This window comes from Prionailurus viverrinus, chromosome C1 (genome assembly GCF_022837055.1).
Source record: "Prionailurus viverrinus isolate Anna chromosome C1, UM_Priviv_1.0, whole genome shotgun sequence".
NCBI classification, from domain to species: domain Eukaryota; kingdom Metazoa; phylum Chordata; class Mammalia; order Carnivora; family Felidae; genus Prionailurus; species Prionailurus viverrinus.
In genome coordinates, this window is record NC_062568.1 from 57,992,114 (window position 1) to 58,006,157 (window position 14,044).

At 42.3% G+C, this 14,044-nt stretch overlaps 1 protein-coding gene across 13 annotated transcripts in view; it reads right to left on the reverse strand.

The window, feature by feature from the left end:
• The window catches only part of MYO3B (myosin IIIB), a 489,550-nt gene that overhangs the window by 386,706 nt on the left and 88,800 nt on the right, over window positions 1–14,044 (reverse strand). For 12 of the 13 annotated variants that reach the window (XM_047872791.1, XM_047872792.1, XM_047872794.1 and 9 more), the window contains 2 exons: window positions 10,198–10,381; window positions 9,341–9,475 (listed from right to left, as the gene is read on the reverse strand). In XM_047872791.1, coding sequence (XP_047728747.1) covers window positions 9,341–9,475; window positions 10,198–10,381 — 319 coding nt within the window. The remainder of the gene's footprint in view (window positions 1–9,340; window positions 9,476–10,197; window positions 10,382–14,044) is intronic. The other variant, XM_047872802.1, reaches the window with a different exon arrangement.

Here is a 14,044-nt window from a genome sequence, read left to right on the forward strand (position 1 = left end):
CAGCATAGTATTGGCATAAAAACAGACACCCAGACCAATGGAATAGAATAGAAACCCCAGAACTAGACCCACAAAAGTATGGCCAACTAATCTTTGACAAAGCAGGAAAGAATATCCAATGGAAAAAAGACAGTCTCTTTAACAAATGATGCTGGGAGAACTGGACAGCAACATGCAGAAGATTGAAACTAGAGCACTTTCTCACACCATTCACAAAAATAAACTCAAAATGGATAAAGGACCTGAATGTGAGACAGGAAACCATCAAAACCCTAGAGGAGAAAGCAGGAAAAGACCTCTCTGACCTCAGCCGCAGCAATTTCTTACTTGACACATCCCCAAAGGCAAGGGAATTAAAAGCAAAAATGAACTATTGGGACCTTATGAAGATAAAAAGCTTCTGCACAGCAAAGGAAACAATCAACAAAACTAAAAGGCAACCAACAGAATGGGAAAAGATATTTTCAAATGACATATCAGACAAAGGGCTAGTATCCAAAATCTATAAAGAGCTCACCAAACTCCACACCCGAAAAACAAAGAATCCAGTGAAGAAATGGGCAGAAAACATGAATAGACACTTCTCTAAAGAAGACATCGGATAGCCAACAGTCACATGAAAAGATGCTCAACATCGCTCCTCATCAGGGAAATACAAATCAAAACCACACTCAGGTATCACCTCACGCCAGTCAGAGTGGCCAAAATGAACAAATCAGGAGACTATAGATGCTGGAGAGGATGTGGAGAAACGGGAACCCTCTTGCACTGTTGGTGGGAATGCAAACTGGTGCAGCCACTCTGGAAAACAGTGTGGAGGTTCCTCAGAAAATTAAAAATAGACCTACCCTATGAGCCAGCAGTAGCACTGCTAGGAATTTACCCAAGGGATACAGGAGTACTGATGCATAGGGGCACTTGCACCCCAATGTTTATAGCAGTACTCTCAACAATAGCCAAGTTATGGAAAGAGCCTAAATGTCCATCAACTGATGGATGGATAAAGAAATTGTGGTTTATGTACACAATGGAGTACTACGTGGCAATGAGAAAGAATGAAATATGGCCCTTTGTAGCAACGTGGATGGAACTGGAGAGTGTGATGCTAAGTGAAATAAGCCATACAGAGAAAGACAGATACCATATGGTTTCACTTTTATGTGGATCCTGAGAAATTTAACAGAAACCCATGGGGGAGGGGAAGGGAAAATAAAAAGAGGTTAGAGTGGGCGAGAGCCAAAGCATAAGAGACTCTTAAAAACTGAGAGCAAGCTGAGGGTTGATGGGGGGTGGGAGGGAGAGGAGGGTAGGTGATGGGTATTGAAGAGGGCATCTTTTGGGATGAGCACTGGGTGTTGTATGGAAACCAATTTGACAATAAATTTCATATATTAAAAAAGAAAAAAGGGGCGCCTGGGTGGCGCAGTCGGTTAAGCGTCCGACTTCAGCCAGGTCACGATCTCTCGGTCCGGGAGTTCGAGCCCCGCATCGGGCTCTGGGCTGATGGCTCGGAGCCTGGAGCCTGTTTCCGGTTCTGTGTCTCCCTCTCTCTCTGCCCCTCCCCCGTTCATGCTCTGTCTCTCTCTGTCCCAAAAAAATAAAATAAAACGTTGAAAAAAAAAAAAAAAAAAAAAAAAAAAAGAAAAAAGAAGACAACTCTTTATCAAGATAATAATATGTGAGGATCTATTTTACTCTAATTATGAATATCTGCAATGTTTTAATAAAGGGTGAGCAGATGTTTTTATTTTACGTGTGTATCATTCCCTGCTACATATATGGCAGATACCTTGCATACCCATTAACAATCAAAATTACCTGGAACTGAATCTGCCCATTTTTTACCATTTAAATTGCTCATAAGCAACAGTATGACTAAAAATCTAATACAGAATTAGCAGTCTTTAAAATTACAACAAACTTACTATCAGGAACGATTTAGGAGGCACCCTGAAAACAGTGAAATGCACTGAAGGTGACAAAAGTCCCATCAGTTTGCAACTGAAGTTCCCTTGGAATCTACTCTCTACCAATGTCAGGTGTAACTTGTCATTCAACACCGATCACTCCGATGGCCCTAACGTTGAGTACCAGGGTAATAATGGTTTCCAAGGGACTCCTCATTCTTTTGATTCTATGTTTTGTGTGACCCTGAAAGGGCAAATAACATTCAATATTCAACCTAATACCCTTTTGGGCAATGAATGCATTTTTAGTACCATGATTTGTATAATAGTCTTAAAAGCTCATCTTTCTTTCACCAGACAAAAATAATTTTCTAGAACTTCATAAACTAGATTCTACATTTCAAGGAACAAATACTAGAGAACTGACTACAGAATCAAATGGTGATCATGGAACAACATAGGACGTGACATAAGGGAAGTCCTCAAGAAAAAGAAAAGCCCTTCTAAAGTTGGTGGCGTAGAGCTTAGAGAGCTTGAGAGAACAAGGTTAGAGTGACATTGCTCCCTCTTGAGGGGTTAAATAAGGAAACAACTGTAATAAAACTTTAATTTCTCATGACCCTCTTTCACTCTTTAAATCTTTCAATCTATAAAGCTTCATGACAACAAAGAGGTGTCCATGTTGAGCAGAAATGGCAGCAGGGCAAGGTGAGGCTGACCAAGGCTGGGATTTTGATAGTTCCCTACAGCCCACTCATGACTTGCAGAAGATTCAGAACTTTATGCTCCATTTGGAGACAGGGACAAGACTAGAGGCTGAATGAGAAGGACAAAAAAAGTGAGGACCTCATAATAGGAAGGAGTATCAGGGACCAAGGACATGGAGAGATACCAAAGCCAGACGGTATGGGGACTTAGGGTTCACCACACAATTCAAGGCCCCTGTCCTCAATGTTATAGCTTTATCTGAGCATCTCCTGTACCCAGATCCAGGTGCCACCCAGGGAGAAGGGAAGAGGAAGAAGAAAAGAAGAGGCTCTAAAAAATTTAAGTCCTTACCCAAATGATTAAGCTTTGACCCAGACTGTGAAAATGGGATATAAATAGAATCTGCCCCTTTCCAAAGAAGTCACTCCGTTGGACTAAGTTTAACAGAATGAATTAAAATCAGTTGTCTTCTCTAGGCAGGCTGGGGGCTCAAGAACAAAGTTGAGTTCAGTTATTGAAAAGAAATTTACCTCTTTGTTCTAAATAGTTTGTGACTGTTCAGCTTATGACCCATTACTCATTCATGAATACAATATAGTCCCTGCCCTCAAAGAGGTCACCACCAGTAATGGACACATGAGTAATAAGGGTATGGCATGTGGAAGCAAGGGTGTGCTTAAGGGAGTGTGATGGCACAAAAAGGGAATGGTGGCGTTTCCTGAGATAGAGTGAGGAGGAGACAGTCAGGAAAATCTTCTCAGAGGATGTAACATTTACAATGACTTTAAAGGAACAAATGAGTTTACAGCAGGTGGACAAGAAAGGGAAGGGCATCTATCATCTATCCTCTAAATACTGAGCTACTATTAGAACAAAGGGTGCCAGAATCCTAGGGCAGGGAGATGGGGAAGGAAGGTGGGGAGCAGGAAATGACAGGTGTGCCCTGCTAAGGAGTATGGGCTTTATTACTATACACACATGTATTACAACACCATAATAGATCATTAGATAGGAATGGTAAGCTATGGGAAGTTTTAGGCAAGAGGTCTCTGTTCAGATTCGTATTCTACAAAGACCAGGGCAGCAGACTGGAGAGCAGACAGAATAGGAAGACATCAGAAACTGGACACCTGCTAGGAGGTGTTGAAGCAATCAAGAAAGGCAAGGTCAAAAAGCAAAAGTCATGAGGATGAAGATTCAGGGACAGATACAGGAGGCTTTTAGGAGATAGAATCTGCTGTAATTTCTGACCAACTGGATGTAGAAAGTAAAGAAGAGAGCCTAGGGATCTTGTGAGACTAAGGAAAACAGCAATAAAGTTCTTTGATCCTGTAAAGCCAAAGCAGTAATAGGAGTACAAGGTACTATACTATATTTATACTATACTATATTCATCAGAGCCTCCCCTCAGCCTGGCCCCTGTCTCAGGGAGGCACATGCTTTGTTGAATTGCAAGTGCACTATTAAAATTCTACTGAGACAAAATTTAAATTAAATGCTGGGTGATGATCCAAGCTAACTCAACCCTGGAATTTTTCCCTGAAACCTCATTTTAGTATCTTCTGCCCTACTTTAACAGTGGCCACTTTTGCAACAGAAGCCTATTCAGCGATATTTTATATAGGTAGCCAACTTACAAACTGTCTTCATAGCTCTAGAACCTGTGAAGAGATTAAGAGCAGCCATTTTGTCAGCAGGATCAAAACTGAGCTGTGGATTTAAAAACAACAAAAGGATCTTACTGGGTAGGTGCCTTTTGTTCACTAAATGTCAGAGTTTAAGAGCTGTGTGACTTCCTGTGCTTCACAAAAACATACAATTAAACTGTTCAAGGCCCCTTAAGAGGAAGCTGTCCTGTGAAATTGAAAAGCTCCCCAGCAAAGTTTTAAAGGGCAACCTGTGGGTTACAGAAAAAGGACTGTGGGTACCTGGTACAAAAAAGGAAAGCAGGTACACACTGACAATTGTCCTACCAGTACAAATGTTCAGTGAAATGAATATTTTAAAAGCATGACAAGGAATTACATTTACCTGCATTAAATAAATAATCCCCTTAGAACTGTAAGAAGGCAACCGTGCCTCCCGCCCCACCCCTGAATGTTGGCACCTGCAGCCCTTCATTCCCACCCACTCTGCCAGCCATCAGATTCAAACACAGAGGTGTGTCACCATCCCTGCTTTCCTCCCTATGCCCTCAGCATTCAGGAAATGTGGCAGCTGGATGCATCTAGAATTTAATGAGAATTTTGCTGCAAACCAAGAAAAATAGAAAAATCATTTATGTACCACATCTATTTTCCAAAACACCGTTGAATATTGATTCAATCACAGTATGTGCACTTGCTAAGATGGCCATAATTTCAAGCAATAAAATGTTCCTTGCTCAATAAGCCATCAACTTTCCTCCATGTTATTAAAGAATGGCCCATGCAGTACAATCAACAGGCCTCTATTCTAGTCAAAGCTCCAACTTGCAAGTAGATTCTGTACTGGCATGTTGATTTGACCTAGTCAGATTGCAGAATTCAGAGGAATTTCTCTTTGGTGCCCTTTTGTTCAGTGGATTTTATCTTTCAGGTGTGTTAGGCTCTACAGAGGGCATAAAGCAAAAGATAAGAATTGTCAAAACTACTGAATAAGATGCCTCAGGAAGCACCCTGTTGGACATCATCCATCTCTCAGTAAGTCCAGAACAACATACTTTTCCTCCACACTGTTGGGGCAGACTGTGTTTATTTTGCTGACACCAGCTGAAGCCAATGGCTTGCACCAAGAAGAATGAACACTGTGTCACTTGCAACTCTAGAGTTCCAGTCAGAGTGGAGAGATGCTCCCACTCTGAGAGGCAGGTGGGCCGCAAGACTCCCTACTTCCATCTTGTCTCTCTCCAGGGTGGACAGGGTCACTGTCACACTTCAAACTCTCCCTTGCTTTCTCTGAGCACAGACAGCACATGTACACAGGATGCAAATTCCTCTCCACTCCCAGGGTTCCTATACCTTCCTTCTGTCGCCCAGCACTCCAGTGACTCTCATTCTACAACCCCACCAGAGGCTGCTGTCTGAAGCAGTGCTTGCTAACCATCTCTGGTCAACCCAAAGTACCAGTCTTAGGTTCCAACCCATCAGAGCCCTGTTGCAACCCTGGTTCGTTCACATGATAAACTTGATTCATGTCACAATATCAGTGGGTGAGAACGGTTTTAAAGTATAACACTTGCAATGAAATTCAGGCCTATCCAGGACTTTCTAGGGCCTTAAATAGAAGCAGGTGTCTAGACGCAGGTGTCTCCCTCCCCACCCCCACTCCAACCTGGCTTAGTTATTGAACTTATACACAAATCTCCGATGAAATAAAACAATTTTTTAAAAAGCTAATTATTTTATCCAGTTTTATAAATATTTTACTTTACAGCCTCATTTATGTGCACTAAACTCCAAACCATTTCTTTTAAGTTTAACACATGATTCATATTGAAATTAACAGTTTCTATCTGCTGAACATTTTATGCTAAAAGGGAAAAAGAGAAAATATAGTTTATGCCTTAGCACATACTAGGTATTTTTTCTGAATACCATGCTTTTCTTAAAGGTCTAAATTCTTATTATATTTCATTTAGGTAAGAGATAATAGGACTTACGGAGTTTTAAATTTTAACATTCATTTAGATGAAAACTTATTCACAAATTTTCCAAATGTTATTATGTGTGTTTTCTCTCCACACCTTTCTAATATAATAGGTGTCTGTCATGAAAGAGACCTTTGGTTTACTTTCTGCTAACAATTAGTAATGAATTTCAGCAATGACATTTTTATTTGCTTTTGTTTTCAGAGTTGTGATGATTTAAGGGGGCTATTAATAACATTTTTCTATCCTCTCGAATTGCTCTATAGAGTAGCTTCTCACTGGTCCTTTCATCTCATTCAGCAAGGAAAGAGCAAAAGTAACATAAATTTAATCTCAATATACATAATAAGAACAATATTAAACAGATCATAAGTTTATTGTGTGAGTCTCCTAAAGCTTGCCTTGAAAAACTGCAGATAAAGCAAAATAATCAGGGTGCTATGTAGATCATCATGGTCTTCCTGCTGTGTGTGTGTGTGTGTGTGTGTGTGTGTGTGTGTGTGTGTGTCCAGAAACTGTTTTGCTCCCAGCCAGAGAAGCCAAGTCTATGTTCCCAAGACTGGCAGACAGTGCCACAGGCAGCAGCAACACATGACGGGAGACAAGTTCTCAAGTGTGGTTCTCCCTCCAGTTCTGCCATGTCACTCCTTCCTGGGCCTCTGCTCTTCAACTGAATACCAGGGGACTGACCTAAAGAAAGGTCAAGGCCAGTTCTAGAAGCCTAGGAGTCCCTTTTTCTATAAGCATATTATAGGCACTGGACACACCTAACCACCCAGCAGCCTGACACAGATGGCCCATTCAGGGACAAAAAAGACTAAGGATATCTGGTTCCCCATACTACCAACTTTGGCATGGGCCAAAACAACTTGCAAAAAGCATAAATGTCAGCATATTGTATTGCTGATGTATGAATAATTCAGTATCACAGGGCAACTTCATTACCTGTCTGTGGTCACCCTGAAAAAGCAAGCACCTGCCAGGGGAGCATTTGCATGAGGCTTAGTTCATAGTTCTGGGCTCCTTCTCATCTTTCAAGGCCATGCCCAGCCCTTTCTGGCTGCCATGGCCATGCCTGACAGGCTGATGTTCAATATCCTCATCAGGAAAAGCATTTATTCTCCAGGTGGCCACAGGCCTGAAAAGCCTACCTGCCTGCCTGGTCACATCAAGGGGCGGCCTCTTTTAAAGTCCTGGAAAATTCCTGGAAATTCCAGTTCCCATGTCTGAACATACAGCCTTTTTCAGTCAGGGGTGAAAATGAACTGAAACTAAGATTTCTTGGTCACTGTACTTCCATTATTAAATTGCAATGAGAGTTAAGACATGGAGATCTTAGAGAGCTGAAGAAGAATATAATCAGACACCCTAGAAACAATACTTTCCATGTTCCAAGAAAAACAGCATTTTAAAAATTAATGTTGGGGCGCCTGGGTGGCTCAGTTGGTTAAGTAGCCAACTTCGGCTGAGGTCATGATTTCACAGTCCGTGAGTTCGAGCCCCGCGTTGGGCTCTGTGCTGACAGCTCAGAGCCTGGAGCCTGTTTCAGATTCTGTGTCTCCCTCTCTCTGACCCTCCCCTGTTCATGCTCTGTCTCTCTCTGTCTCAAAAATAAATAAATGTTAAAAAAAATTTTTTTTTTTAAATTAATGTTATTCTAGAGCTCACTGTCCGGATAAAATATGTTTTCAGGGAAGGGGTAGGGAATAATAAAATCCAAAAGATGATACTATGAGAACGTGATATATGACAACCGGCCAACTAAATAGACAAAGATGATCTTTGAAAACCAAAGCCCCTTACATAGTCATATTCTGAGGAAGGCAATTGATATGACAGAAATGTACAAAGTGGTGTCCCTGCAGATTACCCCATTTGAATATAACAAATGAATTCTCCATACACAGTTGCCATGGCAGCCAGTATATATTGTTCTATGCCCAGGCCCTCTCACAGCCAGGCAAAAGATTCGGACAAGAGGGTAGATGATGAATTGAGGCCTGACCTCTTCTTGCTTGGTGCTTCTCTCTTAAGCTTTCACATGTGTGCACGTGCTCCTGGACTGCATATGGGAGCTCAGGCACGGGGCATCTGCTGGTTCAGAGGGGCAGGATCCAGAACAAATCAGGCTGGGCCTAGTGAGCATGAGGCGACAGACCTGTCCTAATTTACTAACTTTATATATTATCATTATTACACCTTAGCCATTTTAGTCTCATGAGAAATGGAATGGTAGGTAATTGACTCTTTTACACCCAGATACACACATTCATTACCATTAATAAGGAAGAAAAAAGGCAGGATCACAGTGGATACAGTGGTGCTCCTTTCAGATTTCTTCTTCAGAGGGAATGCTGCCAGGAACACTGGCTACTCCCAGTTCCCAACAGCACCACTCACTAGGAATTTCCCCTGGCTACAGGGAACTGCTTCCCCTAAGGTCACACCCCATTCAGGGTGGCACACAGTTGTGACTGGCTGATGCAGAGGTACAACCCAGGACAGCTCTACAAAAGCATCCATGCTCTCTAACTCCTAGAGAATTGGCAGAGACCTCTGTTGCAACTGCACTGCTATTCCAGGTCTCCCTCACCCAGTCTTGCCCTCCTCACTTCCTTCCAGGTCTAGCTCCTGCAAGAACTCTCCAGTAAACCTGCCACACCTGATGCTCAGTCTGTTTTGAGGGAACCTGATCTAAGATGAAGATTAATGAATATGAAAGGACTAATCCAAACTTGATGAGTCCAATAAACCTTGGATTAGCAATTTTTGAAAATGAGTTGCAATCAATTGGAACGTGTTTTCTACGAAATGTTCCCAGTTTAAGGAAGAAAATAACCTTTTCTAGCTGCGCTCCTATATTCACTCGGTAGGAGAAGAAAAGATTGTTAACATGAAGCAGAGAAACATGAACATTTTCAGCACACAGCCTACCTATAAGAACTCCAGAGGAGAATGCCACATCTGGTAAGGTACTTACGACACACAGGAGGGACCAACTCCTCACATGTGTATCTTACACTATTTAAGCAACATTGCATCTGCTTGTCCCTGGTGCTCTGTTTAAATGGATGGTTACCCAACGGGAGCCTCTTACCTCCAGGACCAGCCACAGCTGTCCTCCCACACAGTGATCCGGTTTGTAAAACATCCCATAAAACTTTACAACGTTGGGATGATTAGGAAGAAACTGCAAAATGTTGTATTCTGCCTCAATCTCTTCATCCATATCCTGCACAGGGTAAAAAATACATGCCAGATTAAGTCTAATGTGTCAGGGTGGGCACAGGCATGATATCACTTAATAAAGCATATTGTGTATTTTTAATGTCATCATTACTGTATCTTGAAAATACTTAACAATGGACATTCAGATCCCAATTAAAACATTCTAATTATTACAACAATAAAATGTCTTTATTATATCTTTTCTTCTTCAATAATACTACTATAAATATCTATTTTTATTTTTAAATGTCTGAATTTTCAAAGCAGTTAAGGAGAAGTAGCTTGAAGGGACCCAACCCAGGATAGAACACCTATAACCTCACTGTGCAAGACAGCTTCCAGCATTATAACCTCGGTGTTCAGTGCTCTGGAAGAAGATGCCAGGCTAAGATGAATGAATACCACAAATCTAGATCTTTGTAGCTTACAAGGAGACTAGCCTCTGTAGAAAGGAGTGAAATACATTACTCTTTCCAAGAAAATAACTACTGATGAACTCAGAGGGTCAAAACTAAAACAACAGTAAAATGGACAAGAAACAGAAATTCAAGGAGATTTTTAACTCCAAATGGAGTCCCTTCATGCAGATGAGCTGACAAATCATGACTCATTCTGAGATTTCATGCCAGGTTTCATGAAAATCATCCCTAGAACCAGGAAAAGAAGCCGAATGCTCAATGTGCATAAAACACTATATTGTGGTTGCAATTTACTACCATTACTTACACTGATTGGATCCAAAACTTTTACTGCAGCCAGGCTCCCATCTCTCTTGTTAGTTACCTTGTAGACCTTGCCATAGGTGCCTTTACCTATGGTCTCTATAATTTCCCAGGTATCAGTGGGATCTGGAAGCGATTCAAGTCCAAGCATCGTGGGGTTGTAATGAAACAATCCATACAGATGTTTCCTGGTGGGGAGAAAAAAAGTTATGTGCTGTTGCACTTCTTAACTAGCAATCTTAAGGTATTTTTTTCTTTTTATTTTCCCCTTTTATTTTAAGTAGATTTTTTTTTTAAAAAAACAAAGGGTATTTGAAGATTTCTTAAGTAATGGTGGTAGAAGGTGGAGGAGTGGGCAACATGATTCTAAAAGAGGAGATTCTATAAGCACTACAGGAAGAAGCAAGAGGGCCAAAGAGGACAACTGGTCGCGACTGGACAGTTCTCATTTTAGGCTACCTCTAGGGGAAGTGTCTGAAAGCTAAAGGACTGAGATCTTTGTGCTCAGGTTCTATAACTATGACCAGACCTTGTTGTTGATGGTCACTGGACACCAGTCTCCAACCTCCATGTGCAAAGTGTAGGCTGCTAGGAAGGAGGATCTGGTGCCCCTACCAGGCATCAGTCAAAGTCCAGCATTGCTGCCCAGGTCTTGGGTCCTGCAAGGATTAGCCAAGCTCAGACTCCATCCATACAGCAATAGCCCTGTGTGGGAATCACACTGAGTAGTTAACCAGGAGCTGCAAACTCACTTTGCCTATTTAGTAAGAACACATCCCTATGGAGTTAAGTACCAACAGCTTGACAGGCAAATAAAGTCCCTAAGACTGATCCTCTTTAAGTTCGGTTGCTCCTTGATGAAGGGTCCCAAACATGTCTGCTTCTAATCCCTGCAGAGGGGCCAGACTCCAACAGCAAAAGTCATGACATCCAATCCCCACACAGGGGCCTGGTAGCTACCCAGGCTGAGCACTTCTGCCTCATCTTGGGCATTCCAATCTGCACTTCTAATTCTAATCATTTTCGATACTGCATCCTCTCACAGTGCAGCTTTCTGACCTGCCACAAGAATCCAGTTTTTATCCCTAACCTTTCTGATGGGGGCATTTCAAAGATACTGAAAACCATTACCAAAACAAAATAAAATCCCAGTGACTGTGGGGTTGATGCTGGAAAGAAACTGTCTTTCCAGAGTTCACCTGGCAGGCACACCATGCTTCAAAGGAGCCTACAATCAGTACCTCAAGAGCCCAGGCAATATTTACCCTGGGCTGAGGCACTGACCCCAAAAGACTGGCTGGTCAAATAACTCCTGCCTTTCATCGGTTAGTTTCAAGTTTTGAATAAACTCCAGCCTTTCCTCCTGCCCAGTGTTTAACAAAATCAATCTTTTTCACCACATGCTTCACTATTTTTGCCATCTGTACATTACCTATGCTATTATTTACTAAATATGTTTAAATTACTTGCTTTTTCATATTAGTAAATATCTTTTAAAGGCGCTTTTATCTCTACCCTAAATGCAAAACCAGTATCATTTGCCATATATTGAAATTAACCACAAAATGATAATTATGCTAGAAATTATAAAGAGCTATTCAAAAGTTCAGCCAGATTCTGCTACCCCGTGCTCTTTCTTTCTAAAAAAGGGAGATAGCTCATCAAATGCTGGAAAGGAATTAAAGACAAGCACAAGGTTTTCCTTTAACATCATCAGAAGACCTGAAAAGAATTAGCAAGAAAATAACTATGTCACTGTGTGTTTCAGTGCTCCTTATTGTGAGATCACTAAAACCTCTCAACACCTTGAGAACTGTTCCAGGCCTGGCTTCTACAACAGCAAAACGTTGGACTAGCCAGGGTTACTGGTCAAGGCCAGACAGGTTTGGGAGAGTTGTGAGGAGGGGAGAGATGTGTTTCCCGGAGAGAAGAATCTGGCCCATCAGCCTAAATGGAATTACTTTACACTTGCCAGGGCAGTCCCCGTTCCCCCGCCGGCAGGGACACTCACAGCTAGGCTCGGTGTCCTGACAGAGTAGTGCTCAAGTCAAACTGTCTGCATGATCCTGGCCCTTCCTTCCCTGACCAGCCCTGAGATGTGAACTGGCTACTCATGTCTCTGCACCTCAGTTTCTTCATTGGCATCATGGGGCTGCTGTGACTGGTGATACAACGTCTTCACAGAGTTGCAAGAAGGATTGCAAGATGATAGCAGAGTCAAGTGAGCATAATGAGAGCCCAAAGAGGGCATCTGGCATCATAAAAGCAGAGCACCTAGTTCTGGTTCAGAATAGGCAAGGCTCAACAGTTTCCTGTTTTATTTCACTTTTAGCCATGAACTAACGAGAACCAAATTAGTTGTACTCCAATCACTTAACAGTTTCAGAAAAATGTCTGGAATTTGGTGTGTGCAAAGGAAATTAAATCACAGAATGTGGCAGTGGGAGAGGACCCTGAAGGCCATTGAATCAAGTGGTTTTCTAATGATTTTTGGCCACAAACCCTTTTGTTAAATTCAAACACTTAGAATGCTGGTGTTTAAGTGGAAAGAAGCAGCCCAGGTCTGGCTGAGGCAGGCTGGGGAACCCTGTGCCCCGTATGGGAGACATGGAGGGTGACTAACCATCCTGGTTCACCTAGGACTGCCTCAGCTTCAGCACTAAAAATCTTGTGTCCTGGGAAACCTCTCAGAACTAGGTACACTGAGATAGCCTGTACCCTAGTCTCTGAGGCTTCCTCAGAGCATTATCAGAAGGTCATTGTTTAAGCACCCCCACCCCATCCTCCCTTCCCCTCTGGTATGTGCTAAATTGTATTCCCCCAAATTCATACATTGAAGTCCGAACCTCCAGTACCTCCAGACATGACTATATTCGGAGACAGAGCCTTTACAGAGGGGGAACATGAGGTCATATGCAGAGCCCTAATCCAATATGACCAGTATCCTTGTAAGAGATTAGGACGCACACATACACAGAGAGAAGATCATGTGAAGACACAGGGAAGATGGGTCATGTACAAGCCAAGGAGAGAGACCTCAGAAAGAGTCAACCCTGCCAGTACCTTGATCTCGGACTTCCAGACTCCAGGACTGGGAGGAAATACATTTCTGTTGTTTAAGCCACCCACTCTGGGGAACTATGTTATGGCAGTCTTAGCAAACTAATACACTTTTGTTTTGCAGATGAAGAAAATAAAACCCAGATTGGTGTCACGACTGCTTACTAGCAACGTAGGAACAGCAATGTGGGCCTCCCTACGCCTGATCCTGTGATCTTTGTTCCACAGAATAGAAGAAAGGGAGTCAGCTAATTAACAATGATCCTGTCTGACCAACCACACCAAATATTCAAAAGTTCTGTGGTGGAAATACTCCCACTCATATGGAAGCCAAATGCCCACAGACCTGACAGACGGCAACCTGCACTCCTTGCCCTCCACCCCCTAGAACAAAAACAACTCACATGGAGAGACTCATCTACAGTTAGCACCAATGACACAGTGAGTTGAGGAAGACCAGGTTCCACTGCCATGCCCACCATGTCTATCTGGGCATCCACAGACAAGGTTAAATAAAAGTGCAACAGAATAATAAGGTTGCCAGTCCTTCTCTCTTTAAAATCAATACCCGACTCTATCAACTCTCTGACAATTGATTAAACAGTCAGCCCAAACAGTGGCTGTTTATACAGCTCCATAAACGTGGTTAATAATCTGCTCTGGGGAGGCAGCTGGAATAGCCCTTCTGAGAACCAAAAAGCTGCTCCTGGTCAGAATGTTAACCCTGAGGGGACACTGCACTTCTGCCAATGTCTGTTTGGGGCATGACAGAGCTGGACCTCATGGAAATA